Raw genomic sequence first — 13,994 nt, forward strand, 5'->3', positions numbered from 1 at the left:
ATATATTGATGGTTACTGGAAAAAATCCCAACATTCTGTTAATAAAAACACTCAAGAAAATTTTATTGGGGAATGTCTTCTCCAAATGTAATTTTTCCTAACTTTTTATTAAGCTTAGAAAACTAGCTGTTCTCTCAAATTCTAATGACTATATGTATTTATATTTAATATATGGATCTACGTGATTTCTTAAAATAAATATGAATAAAATTATGGAAAGAATTTGTTTTGGAAAAGTAAATGAACAATGAAAATTTCAAGGACCATAAAAGGTTTTGTTCAAATAAAAGGCTGAATGTTTACATACATAACACTCCAAAATTCTGAATCTTTTTGTAGTTCATGTCAGTCATTCATGATCTACATGACCTAAACTTTTCCAAAAATGCATTTTTATCTTAAGCCTGACAGTGTTCAAAGGAAGTTCTGTGTCCTTGTTTTGAATATAGAAATAAAAAAATAGAGATGTGTAAATGGTAACCTCAACCACAAAGGTTAGATGTAGTTCAAGTAAGCATCAGAAACTTATGCTTCAAAAATCTTTTGAGATATATGTGCCCAACCACCTAAATAAACATCAAGCTCCTGGAACCTTCAGGCCACCCCTCAGAATAGGTCTAAGACTCCAGATATGGTCTTTCCCCATTAAAATGACAAGAATCTTCAGGAATTCCCCTCTCTGACTCTGCCACATGACACAAATTTTAGCTGCCATGTCCCTGTAAGCCTTTTTCCAGATTTTTTTACTTCTGTGAAAGCAAACAAAAAAAACTTTCACGGGGAAATGAATTAAAAACTTAGAAAAACAAACAGCAAAGGAACCACTCATCCCTACCCCTTAAATACCATGTATTCAAAAAATATACAATTTCAAAGGAACACAACCCAAAATGTTCTATCAAGTTTTGGTAATGAATACAAACACAATAGAAAAGAAAGCTGTACTTCAGCTTGCAGTTTTGTCAAAAGAAGGGATATCAAGCAGAAGCACATGGTAATAAAAAATAGACTAGTCCCAAGTTTATAGTCATTTAACCTTTAACATGTTTCAAAGTTCAGGTCACATGAGAGATTTTATTCAATTTCAAGACAACTTTTTCTTTTTGCTTAAAAGTCCCTATTTCAGAAACAAGAACAAAAAAGTATTTGGAAGACAAAGAGTATTTGGAAGACAAAGAGCAAAGAAGGACTAAGTTATAAGCATATATTTTTTTGAAACTTATGTTAAAAAAATCTCTAATTACATTACAATATGCTTAATTCTAAAGAAGGTATGTCTCAATAATCTCTCAGCTTCACTTATATTGTCATCCTTATATGTCCCTAGCACTGTCTCTTCTGTTTGAAATAAATTATGCACAAATGAATCTGCAAGTTGAAATTTGTTGATTCATAACCGTAGTCTCAACAACTTTAGTCTTTTGGGACCTGCAATGCTACTCTCTGGGAAATTCTAGAGCTTCAGGAGCTGATTCTTTGCAATGTTTTCCTGGTGTAAACTCAGATTTGTGAAATGATCAGTAACTACTCCTATTTCCATATAAAAAAAATTAATAAGTATCCTTCATGCAAAAAAATTACTAGACTGAGTACTAGGACATGGTTTTAACAATATTTAGCATTTAGGATTCCTTAGCCCACTCTGTTCAAGGACAAACTAGACATAAAGTCATACAGTTTTTAGCTAAATTAAGAGTGTGTTATAGCACAGAAGATTTTTGGTTTTGTTTTTTTTTTTTTACCATTCTTTGTTTTCACTGTTAAGAACTGAAGAATTGCATGGTGCATGGCAAAGAAAGTCCATTATGACCCTACATCCTTTGCTGTGGGACTGCTTCCTAAATAGTCAGCCCCTAGCCAACAGTATTGCCCATATATGTTGGAGTTTGGACTTGCTCTTGTTAAACATCATGAGGCTCTGGTCAGCCTGTTTATCTAACCTGTGCAGGCTGCTCTAGAGAACATCCTGATCCTCCAGTCACTGCCCTCAATTTGCTACCATCTGCACAATTGCTGAGATTGCATTCTGTTCCAGGTTGGTAATTAAAATTTTAACTATTTTGGGCCCCCTACCATCCATGATGGGCTCTAATAATTACTGTCCACAAGTTGGACTTGGCACCAAAGAACACACTACTTGAGCCTGGCAGTGCAGTTAATTTGACAGTGACTTTTAGTGTCTACTTGTTCAACTCACACCTCAAAAAATTTTGAGAATAAAGCTGTGGGAGACAGTCAATGGCCTTGCTAAGGGCAATGCAACATGCACTGCACTACCCTTATTCATACTGCCAGTTATCTTTTGACAGAAAACAATGAAGTTGACTAGTCCTTGGTAAACCCATGCTAGTTTTTCCCAGTCATCATCTTTCATAGGTTTAGAACTGGCTTCTGAATGTATTTGCTCCAAACCTTCCCAGGAAGTGAGATAATGTTGATTGGCATGTAGTTCCCTGGATCTTTCTTCTTGACTTTCCTGAAGACGGGTGTGATGTCTACCCTTTTCCAGTCACCAGTAACATCTGCCAGTTATGTTCTCTCAAAGATGATAGAGAGTGACCTCAAAATGACATCAGGCAGCTTGTTGAATCCCCTTGGATGCATCCTATCTCTTCCCTTGGACCTCTGTTCAGGGGAGGCAAGTTGTGCTCCAGTTGGATAACAACTGCTATGTTCTAAACTAAGAGGATTTCAAGCTCCAGGCAATGAGACATGCACAGATTTAAGAGCAGAGGAGAACAGAAGCTGACATGTCATGTTCTTCTTCGGTTCCTCCTTTAAGTACTGCAACTTAACTCAATTACAATATTCACTGCATCAATGGCCTCTTCTCACAAAGCACAGACAAATCACTTAGGATAGCTCCTGAAATGTGTAAATATGGATTACTAAAGATCTCTTTTAATGGAAACCAATGTATGTGGACATGCTAATTACCAGACATTTAACTAGATACTTTAAACACAATCTATACCTATATTAAAACATCAATTTCAACATTACACAAAAATTAAAGAACTTAGGGGAGATAAATTCAGTGATTTGATGTCCTTAGCTCAGCTTTCAAGAGATTCCAGATGCAGATGTACTTACTGAGAAGAACTGATGCCTGTATTATTGCTTCCACTTACAATGATGCATTTGGCTTAAAACAGTTTTCCTTGTGGGCAACTATAATGGGTCTAAAACTTCAAAGAACTAAAGCTTTTTGCACTTTGATACATTTTTCCATTGCTTGGCCTGTTTATTCAGTTCCGAGGCTTGACTTTGTATTTAGAGAAGTAAGACTAGGAAATATAATTAATGACATCACTACACTTTGATATGTCATAGAAGCTAAATGTAATTTAGAAAAATAATATACCACTGGTTACATATAGCTTCCAAATTATATCTGTAGTGGGTTTTCCTTTGGGAAGTATTTGTTTGAATCTGGCTATTGAACCAAGAACTGAGCAGAGACAAGCTGTGAAGACAGGTTCTGTTTAAAAATTAACAGCATTTCAGGTGGTATGAAGAATTCAGATCTCATGGTGGAAGGTCAGAAAGTAATCAAAGCACAAAGTACTGTGAGGCTGGAGTGTTAGTGACAGTCACAACTTCTAGTAGCTGTGTTTGTGTTTATTTTATCAGCTACTGACTGCAACAACATACTCTCAAGACCAGAATATCTATCAGATAACTAGAAAACAAGATTTCAGCATGTAAGATAAGCAGCACTACTGAAGGAGGTAGAAGGTTTATGAGTCTGCTGAAGAAACAGGAACATATCAAGAGATCATTTATAAATACTCATGGAAAAAAGATTGATCGTTCAATATATTACTTAGGACAGAGTTTTTTCCCTCCTTTTTAAAAGAACGGAATGTATCTAAGGAAATTTTCATCAGACACTTTTTTGCTTTTCCACAACATTGTAACTTTATATGCAATTTGATGGAAAAAGGATCATATTCTTTGCAGCATGTAATACAGAAAAACTGGATCCTGATCTGACATTTATAAGCAATTACAAGAGCTAGACATACATAAGAGTGTCAAGATACAAGAAATAAACATTATGAGGACCTTCTAATTCATACGCTACGCTGATTTCCTGGCACTAGCAACAGCAATCACTGTCACAAGCTCACAGTCACAAGCTCACACCCTGAGACAAACCACACTCTGAAGGATTATCAGAAAAGAAGACAGAACACATCGTATGGCTCTAGTTGGGATATGTGATAAGAATACTAAAGATGGGAGATGTGAGGAAATTGTTGTTCTAATTGCTGTTTACTTTTGAAGAGCTAGCACACAAGAGGTAGTTTTCATTCTTTCCACCCCTCAAAAAAGAAAAAAATGAGCAAAAAGGAAAAGAAAAACGCTACCTAGATGTTGTGGAAGGCAATTAAAAAATTAGAAATGACTATGTGTCTGAGTGTGGATATGTGAAAAAAATGTGAAGGAAACTCCTGATGAATAATTTCAAAAGCTGTCAAGAAGACTGGAATTTTAAAAATCTACATAATCAAGCTTAGAAGGAGAACAACACTTGGTCTCAGGGCAACAGAGTTATTGCCTTTGATGAAAAAAGGAGTGATAGATTTCTTTTTAGCTTGGTTGTAACTTACAAAGTGACTTTCTTTTTTAAAAAGTATGACTAGACATTTAAATTAAATTAAAAAATGAAAGTTTGAAAAATAGAGTACTTACTTTCTGTGCCACATAATCATCAATATTGATACCTCTCTTGATGAGAATAGGATGTGTCCATATGCTTACTCAGTGTAGGAAAACAGTAATTTATTCAGTGATCACTGCTCAAGGTAAAGAACTGCCTCAATACTCATCATATTCTGACACATTGGCAAGTTCAGCTGTTTTGAATTTGGCTCACAACATATTCACATCAAGAAAATAGCAGTGCTGATATTTAGATGGTACAGAAAATAAGAGCTATGTCAAGCAAATGTGTTGTCACATTTTGTCCACCAGAGGTAAAGTGAGCTCTGCCTTGTAGATTGTTTGCTACATGGATGGACTGCTGATGAAAGGTTGCCTTAAAATCAGCCTTCTGGAGCATATAGGCTGGAATTCTCCAAAATCCACATGAAAGACATGAAAATATCACTAAATACCAGGCTCATACATTCTGAGACATCTGTCGGCCAGATCTTTCATCTCATCTGAGATAAACTGTTTGAAATTGCACAATAAACCAGACACAAAACTGTCATCAATTGCATCTTTGGTAATGTATGGGAGTTCATATGAATACAAGAAGGTATCAGGAATTTTTCAGGTGAAACTATTAATATTCATGCTATTGTGAGCAAGTTAAAGCTAATTCCTCTAGCCCAATCACACACAATCCATTTTTCATGAGATATGGTGTCAAACTTGTACTAAAAATATACCATTGCTCAATAGGCATAAATGAACTAAAGTGAAGGTCTTTGGCAATGACTAGGGTTTTCCCCATGCTGTTTCACAGCCTCACCTTCCATTAAGCACTGGGTACACTAAGTTTATAATGAAGATATTAAACAGTTAATTAAGACTGATGCCAAATGACTTATTGCACTGTGATATTTGCAAACGGTTTAAAAAGGTGCTTGCAGACTAGTGACTTTGTAGAATGCTAGGTAATACTGAATAAAATCATTATGACTGAAATCTACATAACAGAATAAGAAAAACCCAAACACAAAATAGTGAACTATTCGAAAAACTTTTGGACAAGATTTAATATATTTGTATCAGTTTGCAATAAGGAAAGGTTTTTCTGCCCTTCTCTCTCATTTCACTCACCCTATACAACAGTGAAATCTGCAGTGCAAAATGGTGTCCAAATATTTTTCTCTTCCTTCACACCCTAGCATATGGGATCTCTTAGCCCAGCAATATGTACTCCTCCCTACACAGTTGTTTGAGACACAACAGATAGCCACTGATATCATGTGTCATTATTTGGCTCTGCTTCAGCACTTTGCCGTAAAACATTGAGGCCAGAAAGGAAGGAATAGGAAGTATTGACTGTTCCAAGTTTCTGTGGCTTGTCTCTGTAGAAGTAGAAAGTCCATGTGATCTGGCATCACCCAACTGCAAAGAACAAAACAGCTAAACACACATGGAAACAGGCAACCTAGTACTGACTAGTCTGAGCAGTCAGAGCAGAGTGTATGCCCATCACAGTCAAGCCACACGTTTCTCACAATCAAAATCTTCAGCACAGACAAGATATACACTTGAAAAAAAAAGAAAACAAAAAGAAAAAATATGACAAATATTACAGGGTATAATTCTAGTTACAGTCATCAATCTTAAACATTGAAATGTTCACTCACTGAACAAAGGATATTCTTCACAGATGCATACATTGTAAATTTATCACATACACCGCTCTGTAGAAAACAGATGATATTTTTCATCACAAGAAGCTAAGGGCTTGAGTAACTGATTTGACCTCAGTCCCTAGTTCAGCCTTTGGGCATGCTGTGCAAATTAAAATGTCAGTTCATGGTTCACCTGTCATCATCTGATGCTAAACACTTCCTGAGAATTTCTCCCTAAACCCATGTTTTATTTCTTACCTAATAAACTCAATAACAATTTGGGGGGGGAAAAAGAAAAGAAAAAATATGTGGCAACATCAGGGGGTGATACAGTACAAATCTCTCTGAAGTCAGCTGGGCTTCTTTTTTCCGCCTTCTCCCCCCCTTCCTTTTGTCCCTGACCTCATGAGCACCTGCCCAAGTGTGATTGTCTGGCTGACAGACGGAACAGAATTGTCTATGTAGTTTTCAATTTAGCAATTAAAAAAACCCCAACCAACCAAAAAACCATGACAGGATTATTTGGGCCAAACAGAGTGAAACAAGAATGGCTCAACTAAAACACAGTGTGTAAGACTCTGGCCTACTGGCTGAATAATTCAAAACAGGATATTTTCCTTTTTTAATATATGAACAGATACTTCCTTCCTGTGTGAAGTAATAAAACCTTCATTGTTCTGCTTTTTATTATTTCAGAAAGAAGCCAGGGATCAGAGAACATCAACTAATGAAACTGTTTTGTATATATATTTCAAATTAAAATGAAAAAAATCCTAAAATTTAAGCCAGGTCTCTATGTTTACACACACACATTTCCTGTCTGATTCTTGGGAGTCCTGCCTCAACCATTTTGCATGATCTTAAATAAGGCAATAATTCTGAAAATGTATCTTAAAATAGTTGTTGAAAGGGAGAAAAAAATGAAATTACCCTAAGTCATCAAGTCATTGGTAACAATTTCATTCAAAGTTCAGCTATTTTGTACAGGGAGGGGTTGGCAAAAGAAGGTTGATACTCAGATGACCAAAGACTGATCAACTGTAAACTGCATTGCACCAACCAACAACATCTTTGATTTCATAACTTGATATGATCAATACAAACATGATTATAAACAGGACCTAGTCCTGTCAGTACAGGCAGTAGTAGGGCTATCGCATCAATCTCCCTTGCAAAATTAAAGTGGAATATTGACAAACGGCTCTTGCAAAGACACAGCAGCTGAATAAGCACATTCAGAGACAAGAAAAAAATCTGAGTCATATCCTTTTAGGTCTCAAATGGCCATACTGCTGTCAGTTTTCTTTGCTTTACCTGAAAGCATTTTTAAAAAAAGTCAGCAACAAATGGGAGCAATTAGAGAAAAAAAGTGCTTCAGTCAAATATATAGGTAAGTCATCAACAGCTGCCTTACTACTTACTATGAATACCGGGTCTAGAACTTCCTATGTGGACTGTCTTTTGAGGCTATAGAAGATAAAGTTCCTTTAAAATTTCTTTTCCTTGTTTACTGAATGACGATATTGATCCTGTAGACATTTTTATTTTTTACTTAAGTATAGCTAAATGCAACCTTGAAAGTGACAGTACTCCCCAAATTCTTTTGGAGCCTGCTTTTATTCCTTAGAATGGAAATTTCTGATCCAATTTAAATCCTTTTGAAACTGAAAGAACATTATTAATGCTATATAACTTGCCAAAATTATTAGTAATAATGTCTGGATTTTGAGCATTACAGAACTTCTAATTGTGAGGTTTGGGTTTTTTTCTGATTTAACTGTACTTCTCTTCATTTGATTGCATTTAACTGTAGAAATAGATGGGATTCTATGGTGGGTCTGACATTAATAGCACAGTAACTATCAGAGCATCTCAAAGAGCAGGAATCAATTAATCCATGACAAATATATTTAAATCAGCTATATATGTATAAATGCTTCTTTATTTCTGGACATCCAACATGTTAATTCTAGCTTTGGTAGTCCTTTCAATTTTTTTTTATTTCCAACATCTACATGACTCCTTAAGAAGAATAATGAACATTTTATCCTAATGACAGTGCTTACTTCAGGAAAGGTGAAAGCATCCACATTTATTTCTTCATATTCATCCCCCACTTCATCACTTTTAACAGCTGCAAGAGCACTGGTCAGTTTCTTTCGCAAAAGAAAACCCTTCCAAAATGCCTAAACAAAAAATTTAAAGCATGTTACACAAAGCCATAGATCAAACCCAAATCCAGATTCTCTGTGTTATCCCATTAGGAAGATAAAACATCTTGAGCCTTTGTTTAATAGCTCAATGATCTGTTTTTTGAACTTTATGTGACATGTAAAACTACAAGACAAATTAAATGCCAGCATATGTCTAAAGCTTAGAGTACTCAAGAGGCTCTCCACAAGTAAGCAGAAAGGAATCCTGCAACTCCCTCAACTACAAACCTGGGTCAACTAATTAATTATTTGACAATTCCTTCAGGGACTATTATAAACTGAAAGGAAAGGCTACATAAGAAAAACCTGAGTGTCAACTTTCAAATTACTGAGAATAAAAATACAGTTGTACTAAATGTCTTACAGTTTACAAGTAGCAATTCTTGGAGACATCTCATGCAATTGACCTAGGTCAGTTACTCTTTCTTAACTGTCTAAGCTCTTTATTTTAAAAAAATATTACCAGTAAGCACAATCATCTCAAAGAAAAAAGAATACATTAGGAATTAAAGTGCTAGAAAATGAGGAAGGTTGTTAGGAACACATGCCAAGCATAGAATCAGATCCAGGAAAAACACTTCAGAGATCACAATTACATGGATGGAGTTAAAAAAACTAAATGCAAGACAGCAATTTTCTCCAAAATCAGTGTTTGACATCACTAGAATTCAAGATGCCCTACACATTTAAAACACCATGTAAAAAATTTTCACCATCATGAAAGAAGTGGTGTTGTCCACCTTTAATGGCTTTGCCATGAAGGCACTAAAATAAGAAGAGTAAATCTCTTATTCTGGTTTAACATTTAGCTCATTAATTTTTAGAAAATTATTGTCTAAACATGTAAATTAATGAAAATTTTACCATTTTTTACACACATATTTTCTGGTTATTATAAAATTATTAAATGTATTAGAACTGCTTTCTTATAATTTCATTCTTATTTTCCTACAGATCTGCATAAGCATCCTGACAAAATACCCTGATATTACTGTGTGATCAAACGAGAAATATATTTCATTCAACACACACAATTAGTTTTCACAAATACAAAGGAGAAAAGCAATCCTAATGATATATGCAGAAGGATCAACTGTAGACCTACAGAAGGATAAACACAAATCTATGAAAGCATCAGGTCAGTGCTCAGTCATGATCAAAAAGAAAAATCGCATGTTAGTAGCTTCTAAGAAAGAAGAGGAAAACTAATTCATTATATATCTGCCTATGGAATTAAGTTCTAGTTGCTTCTTTAAAAAAGATTTTAACAGATTGCGGCAAAGGTTCAAACACGGACAAAAAGAAAGAATTACAGAGTAATGTGAAAAGAGACTAAACAGACTAAAATTTTATTTCCGAAAAGTGTATGTAAGGATGGATATAAGAGAGACCTAAAAATCTGTAACACACACAGAAGATAAATAATGAAGGACTTTATTTTCATACTCACTTTGGAAATCATCATGTTTGAAACAAATGAAAAGAAGCACATATTAATCACCATATAAATCTGTGAAACTCATCAATTTAATATGTAGTAGAGGTCAAATATATAAGTTTAAAAAAGGATTAAATAAACTTATTGAGATCAATTGTTAATATGCTAGCTACACAATATACTCCAGTAACAAATTTTTGCTCCTAAATCACTTTCACTTCTGACATTTTTATATAAGACTTACAATACAGAATGTTTCTAAGTTAACTTGAAATATGAAACCAACACAGGGTCAATTTCTTTCAAAATGTAGAAAAAATACAAATTAACTCTGGAAATGTGGCAGGCTAATACTATGTCTGGTTAGCAAACTAGACAGAATCAAGGTATGGACTTCAGCTCTTGCAAATGGTCATCCATGCTATTTAACTGTTGTCAGCTCAGTATCTACCATAGCCTAGGCCATGGTCTGTTCCCAAGAGCAATATGGATGAAGCAATCCTGCTTTTGGAGATGGGGAGAGAAGGAAAGAGATGGATAGGTAGGATAGAAGAGACAGGAAGAGTAGTTAGTCATATAGCTATCAGACACGATATATTACTTGCGCAGCATCTGTCACTTTAATAGCACAGACATACCTCGGTAAGAACATGGGCACAGTATCTCTTAGGCATAATATTAGAATTAAATCAAGCAAAAATAAGTCAGGGAAATATTTGGTGAAAATACGGAAAATATTTTTATGTTTCTATGAAAATTTTCATAAAGAAGCCTCTCGTTTAGAAACATCAAGCTTATGTTGAATAAATAAAACAAAAATGTTTAATTATTAAATTATTAATAAATTCATAAGCAAAAACAGATAGAAGTACAGAAAATAGTAAGATTTTTTTTCTTATTTAATTTGCAAAACAAGTAAAGAGAGTACCATAAACCAACCTGGATTACTGTGGCAGCTTCATGCTTCTGTCTCAATGCTTCTGTATACTGATGATTCTCTGTTTTGTTGCAGTCATTTTTATTCCGAGCATGGTACTGCCGCCAAAGGGACTGGATCACTGACGCTGCCATATGTTCTCTCCTAGAAAAATAAATACCTTTATGAATGACACAGCCAGTACAACTGGATTATCATATCTGCCAAACTACAACCATAAAACATAGCAGTGTGCTTTGCGACAAATGAAAAGTTCTGCCATTAAACATGAAATTACAACCCATACGTGACATATATGTTCAGAAGAATATTCACATTCTATAACTTCTGAAATCCAATTATCTAAAGACTAATCTCTGCTGGGCTCTGTTCCATTTATAATCATTGTAGAGGAAGAGTCCTCCAAGGAAGAATTAGGAGTAGAACTGGTTTAACAATGACTGAACAAATTCTTGGAAGAGTGCGCTTACTCCCACCACCTGTATAAAAAAAATAAAACAACAACAACAACAACAAAAAAAAACAACCAAAGAAGCAAATACCAAGCACTAAAGAGAAAACTGCACGAGACAGATATTTCCAATGGAGCAGACAGGAAAAATGGAAAGCGCAATTTCATCTTTTTCCTGCTTTTACCCTTTAATCTAAGACTTCTGACTAGTGGTTATCCATGTAAATTTTCTAATTTGCTCATTTTTTAAGAAGCACTAATTACAGACTATTTAGATTTGTTCAGTGATTGAGATTTCTAAATATATATTCAATTAATTTATATTGATGGAGAAAAAGTTTAATGTCAGCTCTGCATTATGACTTTACTATCTTTACTATCTTGGAATCCTTTTCTCCACAAAATACTCATTTCAACTGGACAGTGGGTTTAAATTTTCCCCAATCTTTACATAATTTCTTTCCTTGTGCAGTACATCTATTTAAATAGAGAAATACTATTCAGAAAAAAAAAAAGCAGCACACTTCAGAGGTCAAGACATAATTTTTTGCCCTAAATGTGTTTATCAAGTTTATCAACCCCCAAAAATGAATTCTTTATAAGCTTTGCATCTGTAGAAAGCATTAACTGAATTAGAAAAACAAACACAAAAAATGGTTCGCATTCTGTTTTGAAGAGACGTCTCCAAAAAGACACTTAAAGAATGCATTTAAAACATTAACTAAAAACTAAATTAACTTTTCAAAAATAATTTTTTTAAGCATTCATCTTCTGCAATAGACTACTGTACTCTTGCTTTCAACTTGCTGAAAGGTAATGATGAATTGCATGGTCTTCCTGAATAATAAATTTTATGACAAATTATTAGTGTCTTAAGTATCCACTAAGCACTACTGCCTATTTACCATGTCTAAACAGAACAAAGAAGCACACCCACCATTACTGCTTTTCATAGAGTTCTCAAGACATCTATTTTTGAAACTGAATTCTTATGAAATTGTAACTGAACCCTTGACCCTTTAGGGTAAAAAAAAAAAAAAATCAGCTTCTGTTTCCCCTGACTGTACATCCAAACCCACACAAATCAGCAGTAAATACATTCCATAGAGGTAATAAGCTAGTGTATTTCATGTAGGAGAAGATGTAGGGGCACAGAAAAAGTTGAATTGGCCTCTCACCCCTGTCTCTAGTTTTAAGAAGCAGGTTGAGGCATGTTGGAGGAGTACCAAAAGCAGGGCAGGCTGCTAGCTCTTCAGTCATCACAACAGCAGGAGACAGGCCTAAGGTCAAGGGAGTAGGATGGTAGATTTAAGGAATTTTTACCTCTTGCCTTCTAAATGGTACTGACTGTAAAGTCTACACAGATGAATCTTGAATGTCTAATGAAGAGTATAGCAAAAAAGCTTTACACTAGTTTGTAGTCAAAGCTTCTGGAAAACATCAGCATTTGCATTCTTAACACTGCAAGTTTGTTTGAACTGATGTCACAACATTATTGCAAAAAAAAAAAAGGAAATTAAAGGAGACCAAGAGGAAGTTTTCAAATTCTCTTATTATACAGTATTTTTAAATTATTTGAAGTGCTTACATATCTATATTCTAATATATCAACTGACAGAATACCACAAAGGATTCTTGTTAATATGGAAGCCTAGTGTGCAACACCTCAATATAACTTTATTGTCTAATAAGCTTAAAAATATTATCTTACAAGTTCTGTGCCTCTGTTTTAAATAAGAAATCCTCACTCCTATTGTCTATCTGAATAATCTATTTGAAAGCAATCTGATATCTGTCTTACCTTTCCGTATCATTCTCAAAAAGCTGGAGATTTCTTCTCATAGTACTTGCTACTATCACCGATTGTTGTGATGTGAGTTGGGCTGACATGTTATTGTTGTCTTTGCTCTCTCCACTGTAATTAATACAAGATTCAGTACTCTTCTGCTTCACTCTCTGATCTTCTTTATTTTCCTTTTGCTGTACAGGTATGGAGGAGTTAATGAATGTGGCCTGAGTATCGCCAGTAGTAATCCATCTTTTGGAAGGATCCAACAAGACCTGTTTATTTTCTGTCACACCCATGATAAAAAGGTTATTTTCCTGTAGGCAGCCAGTGGATGCTTGTTCTAAATGATTTTGAAGTGCTTCTGGTCCATCTCTATCTGTAATGTTCAGATCACCGTATTCATGTGCATATCGATGTTTAATACTAAGTTTCATCAACTGATTAAAATACCAGCATTTTCCCTGTGCAGAATCAATAGAAGAGGTAATTCTGAAAAAAAGATAAAAATGTTTTTACATGTGTTTCTGACTGTAAGAATGCTTTAAAAAGAATATATCCCCTCTATTATTTTCTAAAATACCTTGTATTTTCAAATATTTTTACATGTTTCCATATTCTTAAGGGAATAGCAATTATTCTGATTGGAAACTCATTTTCAACACTCATAAATCTCAATAGCATTTGTCTTCTTTTGGACATATTTAAAATATGCTCACATAGATTTATTATTTTATTTTGCCTTTTTAAAGAAAAAAGTTTGTTTTTTTTTTTTTAAAGTCTTTTCAAATAGGCACTAGGGCATGCATTTCACTATTAATTTTCTGTGTGGTTAAGGGCATAGGAAAA

General features: G+C 34.5%; 1 protein-coding gene across 1 annotated transcript in view; it reads right to left on the reverse strand.

Moving 5' to 3' along the window:
• The window catches only part of LRRIQ1 (leucine rich repeats and IQ motif containing 1), a 104,152-nt gene that overhangs the window by 58,228 nt on the left and 31,930 nt on the right, over positions 1 to 13,994 (reverse strand). The window contains exons 15-17 of the mRNA XM_018080893.2: positions 13,161 to 13,637; positions 10,911 to 11,052; positions 8,387 to 8,506 (exon numbers count right to left, since the gene is read on the reverse strand). Of these exons, the coding sequence (XP_017936382.1) occupies positions 8,387 to 8,506; positions 10,911 to 11,052; positions 13,161 to 13,637 (739 nt within the window). The remainder of the gene's footprint in view (positions 1 to 8,386; positions 8,507 to 10,910; positions 11,053 to 13,160; positions 13,638 to 13,994) is intronic.

Source organism: Manacus vitellinus, unplaced genomic scaffold (assembly GCF_001715985.3).
Source record: "Manacus vitellinus isolate BGI_N305 unplaced genomic scaffold, ASM171598v3 scaffold_5_pilon, whole genome shotgun sequence".
NCBI classification, from domain to species: Eukaryota; Metazoa; Chordata; class Aves; order Passeriformes; family Pipridae; genus Manacus; species Manacus vitellinus.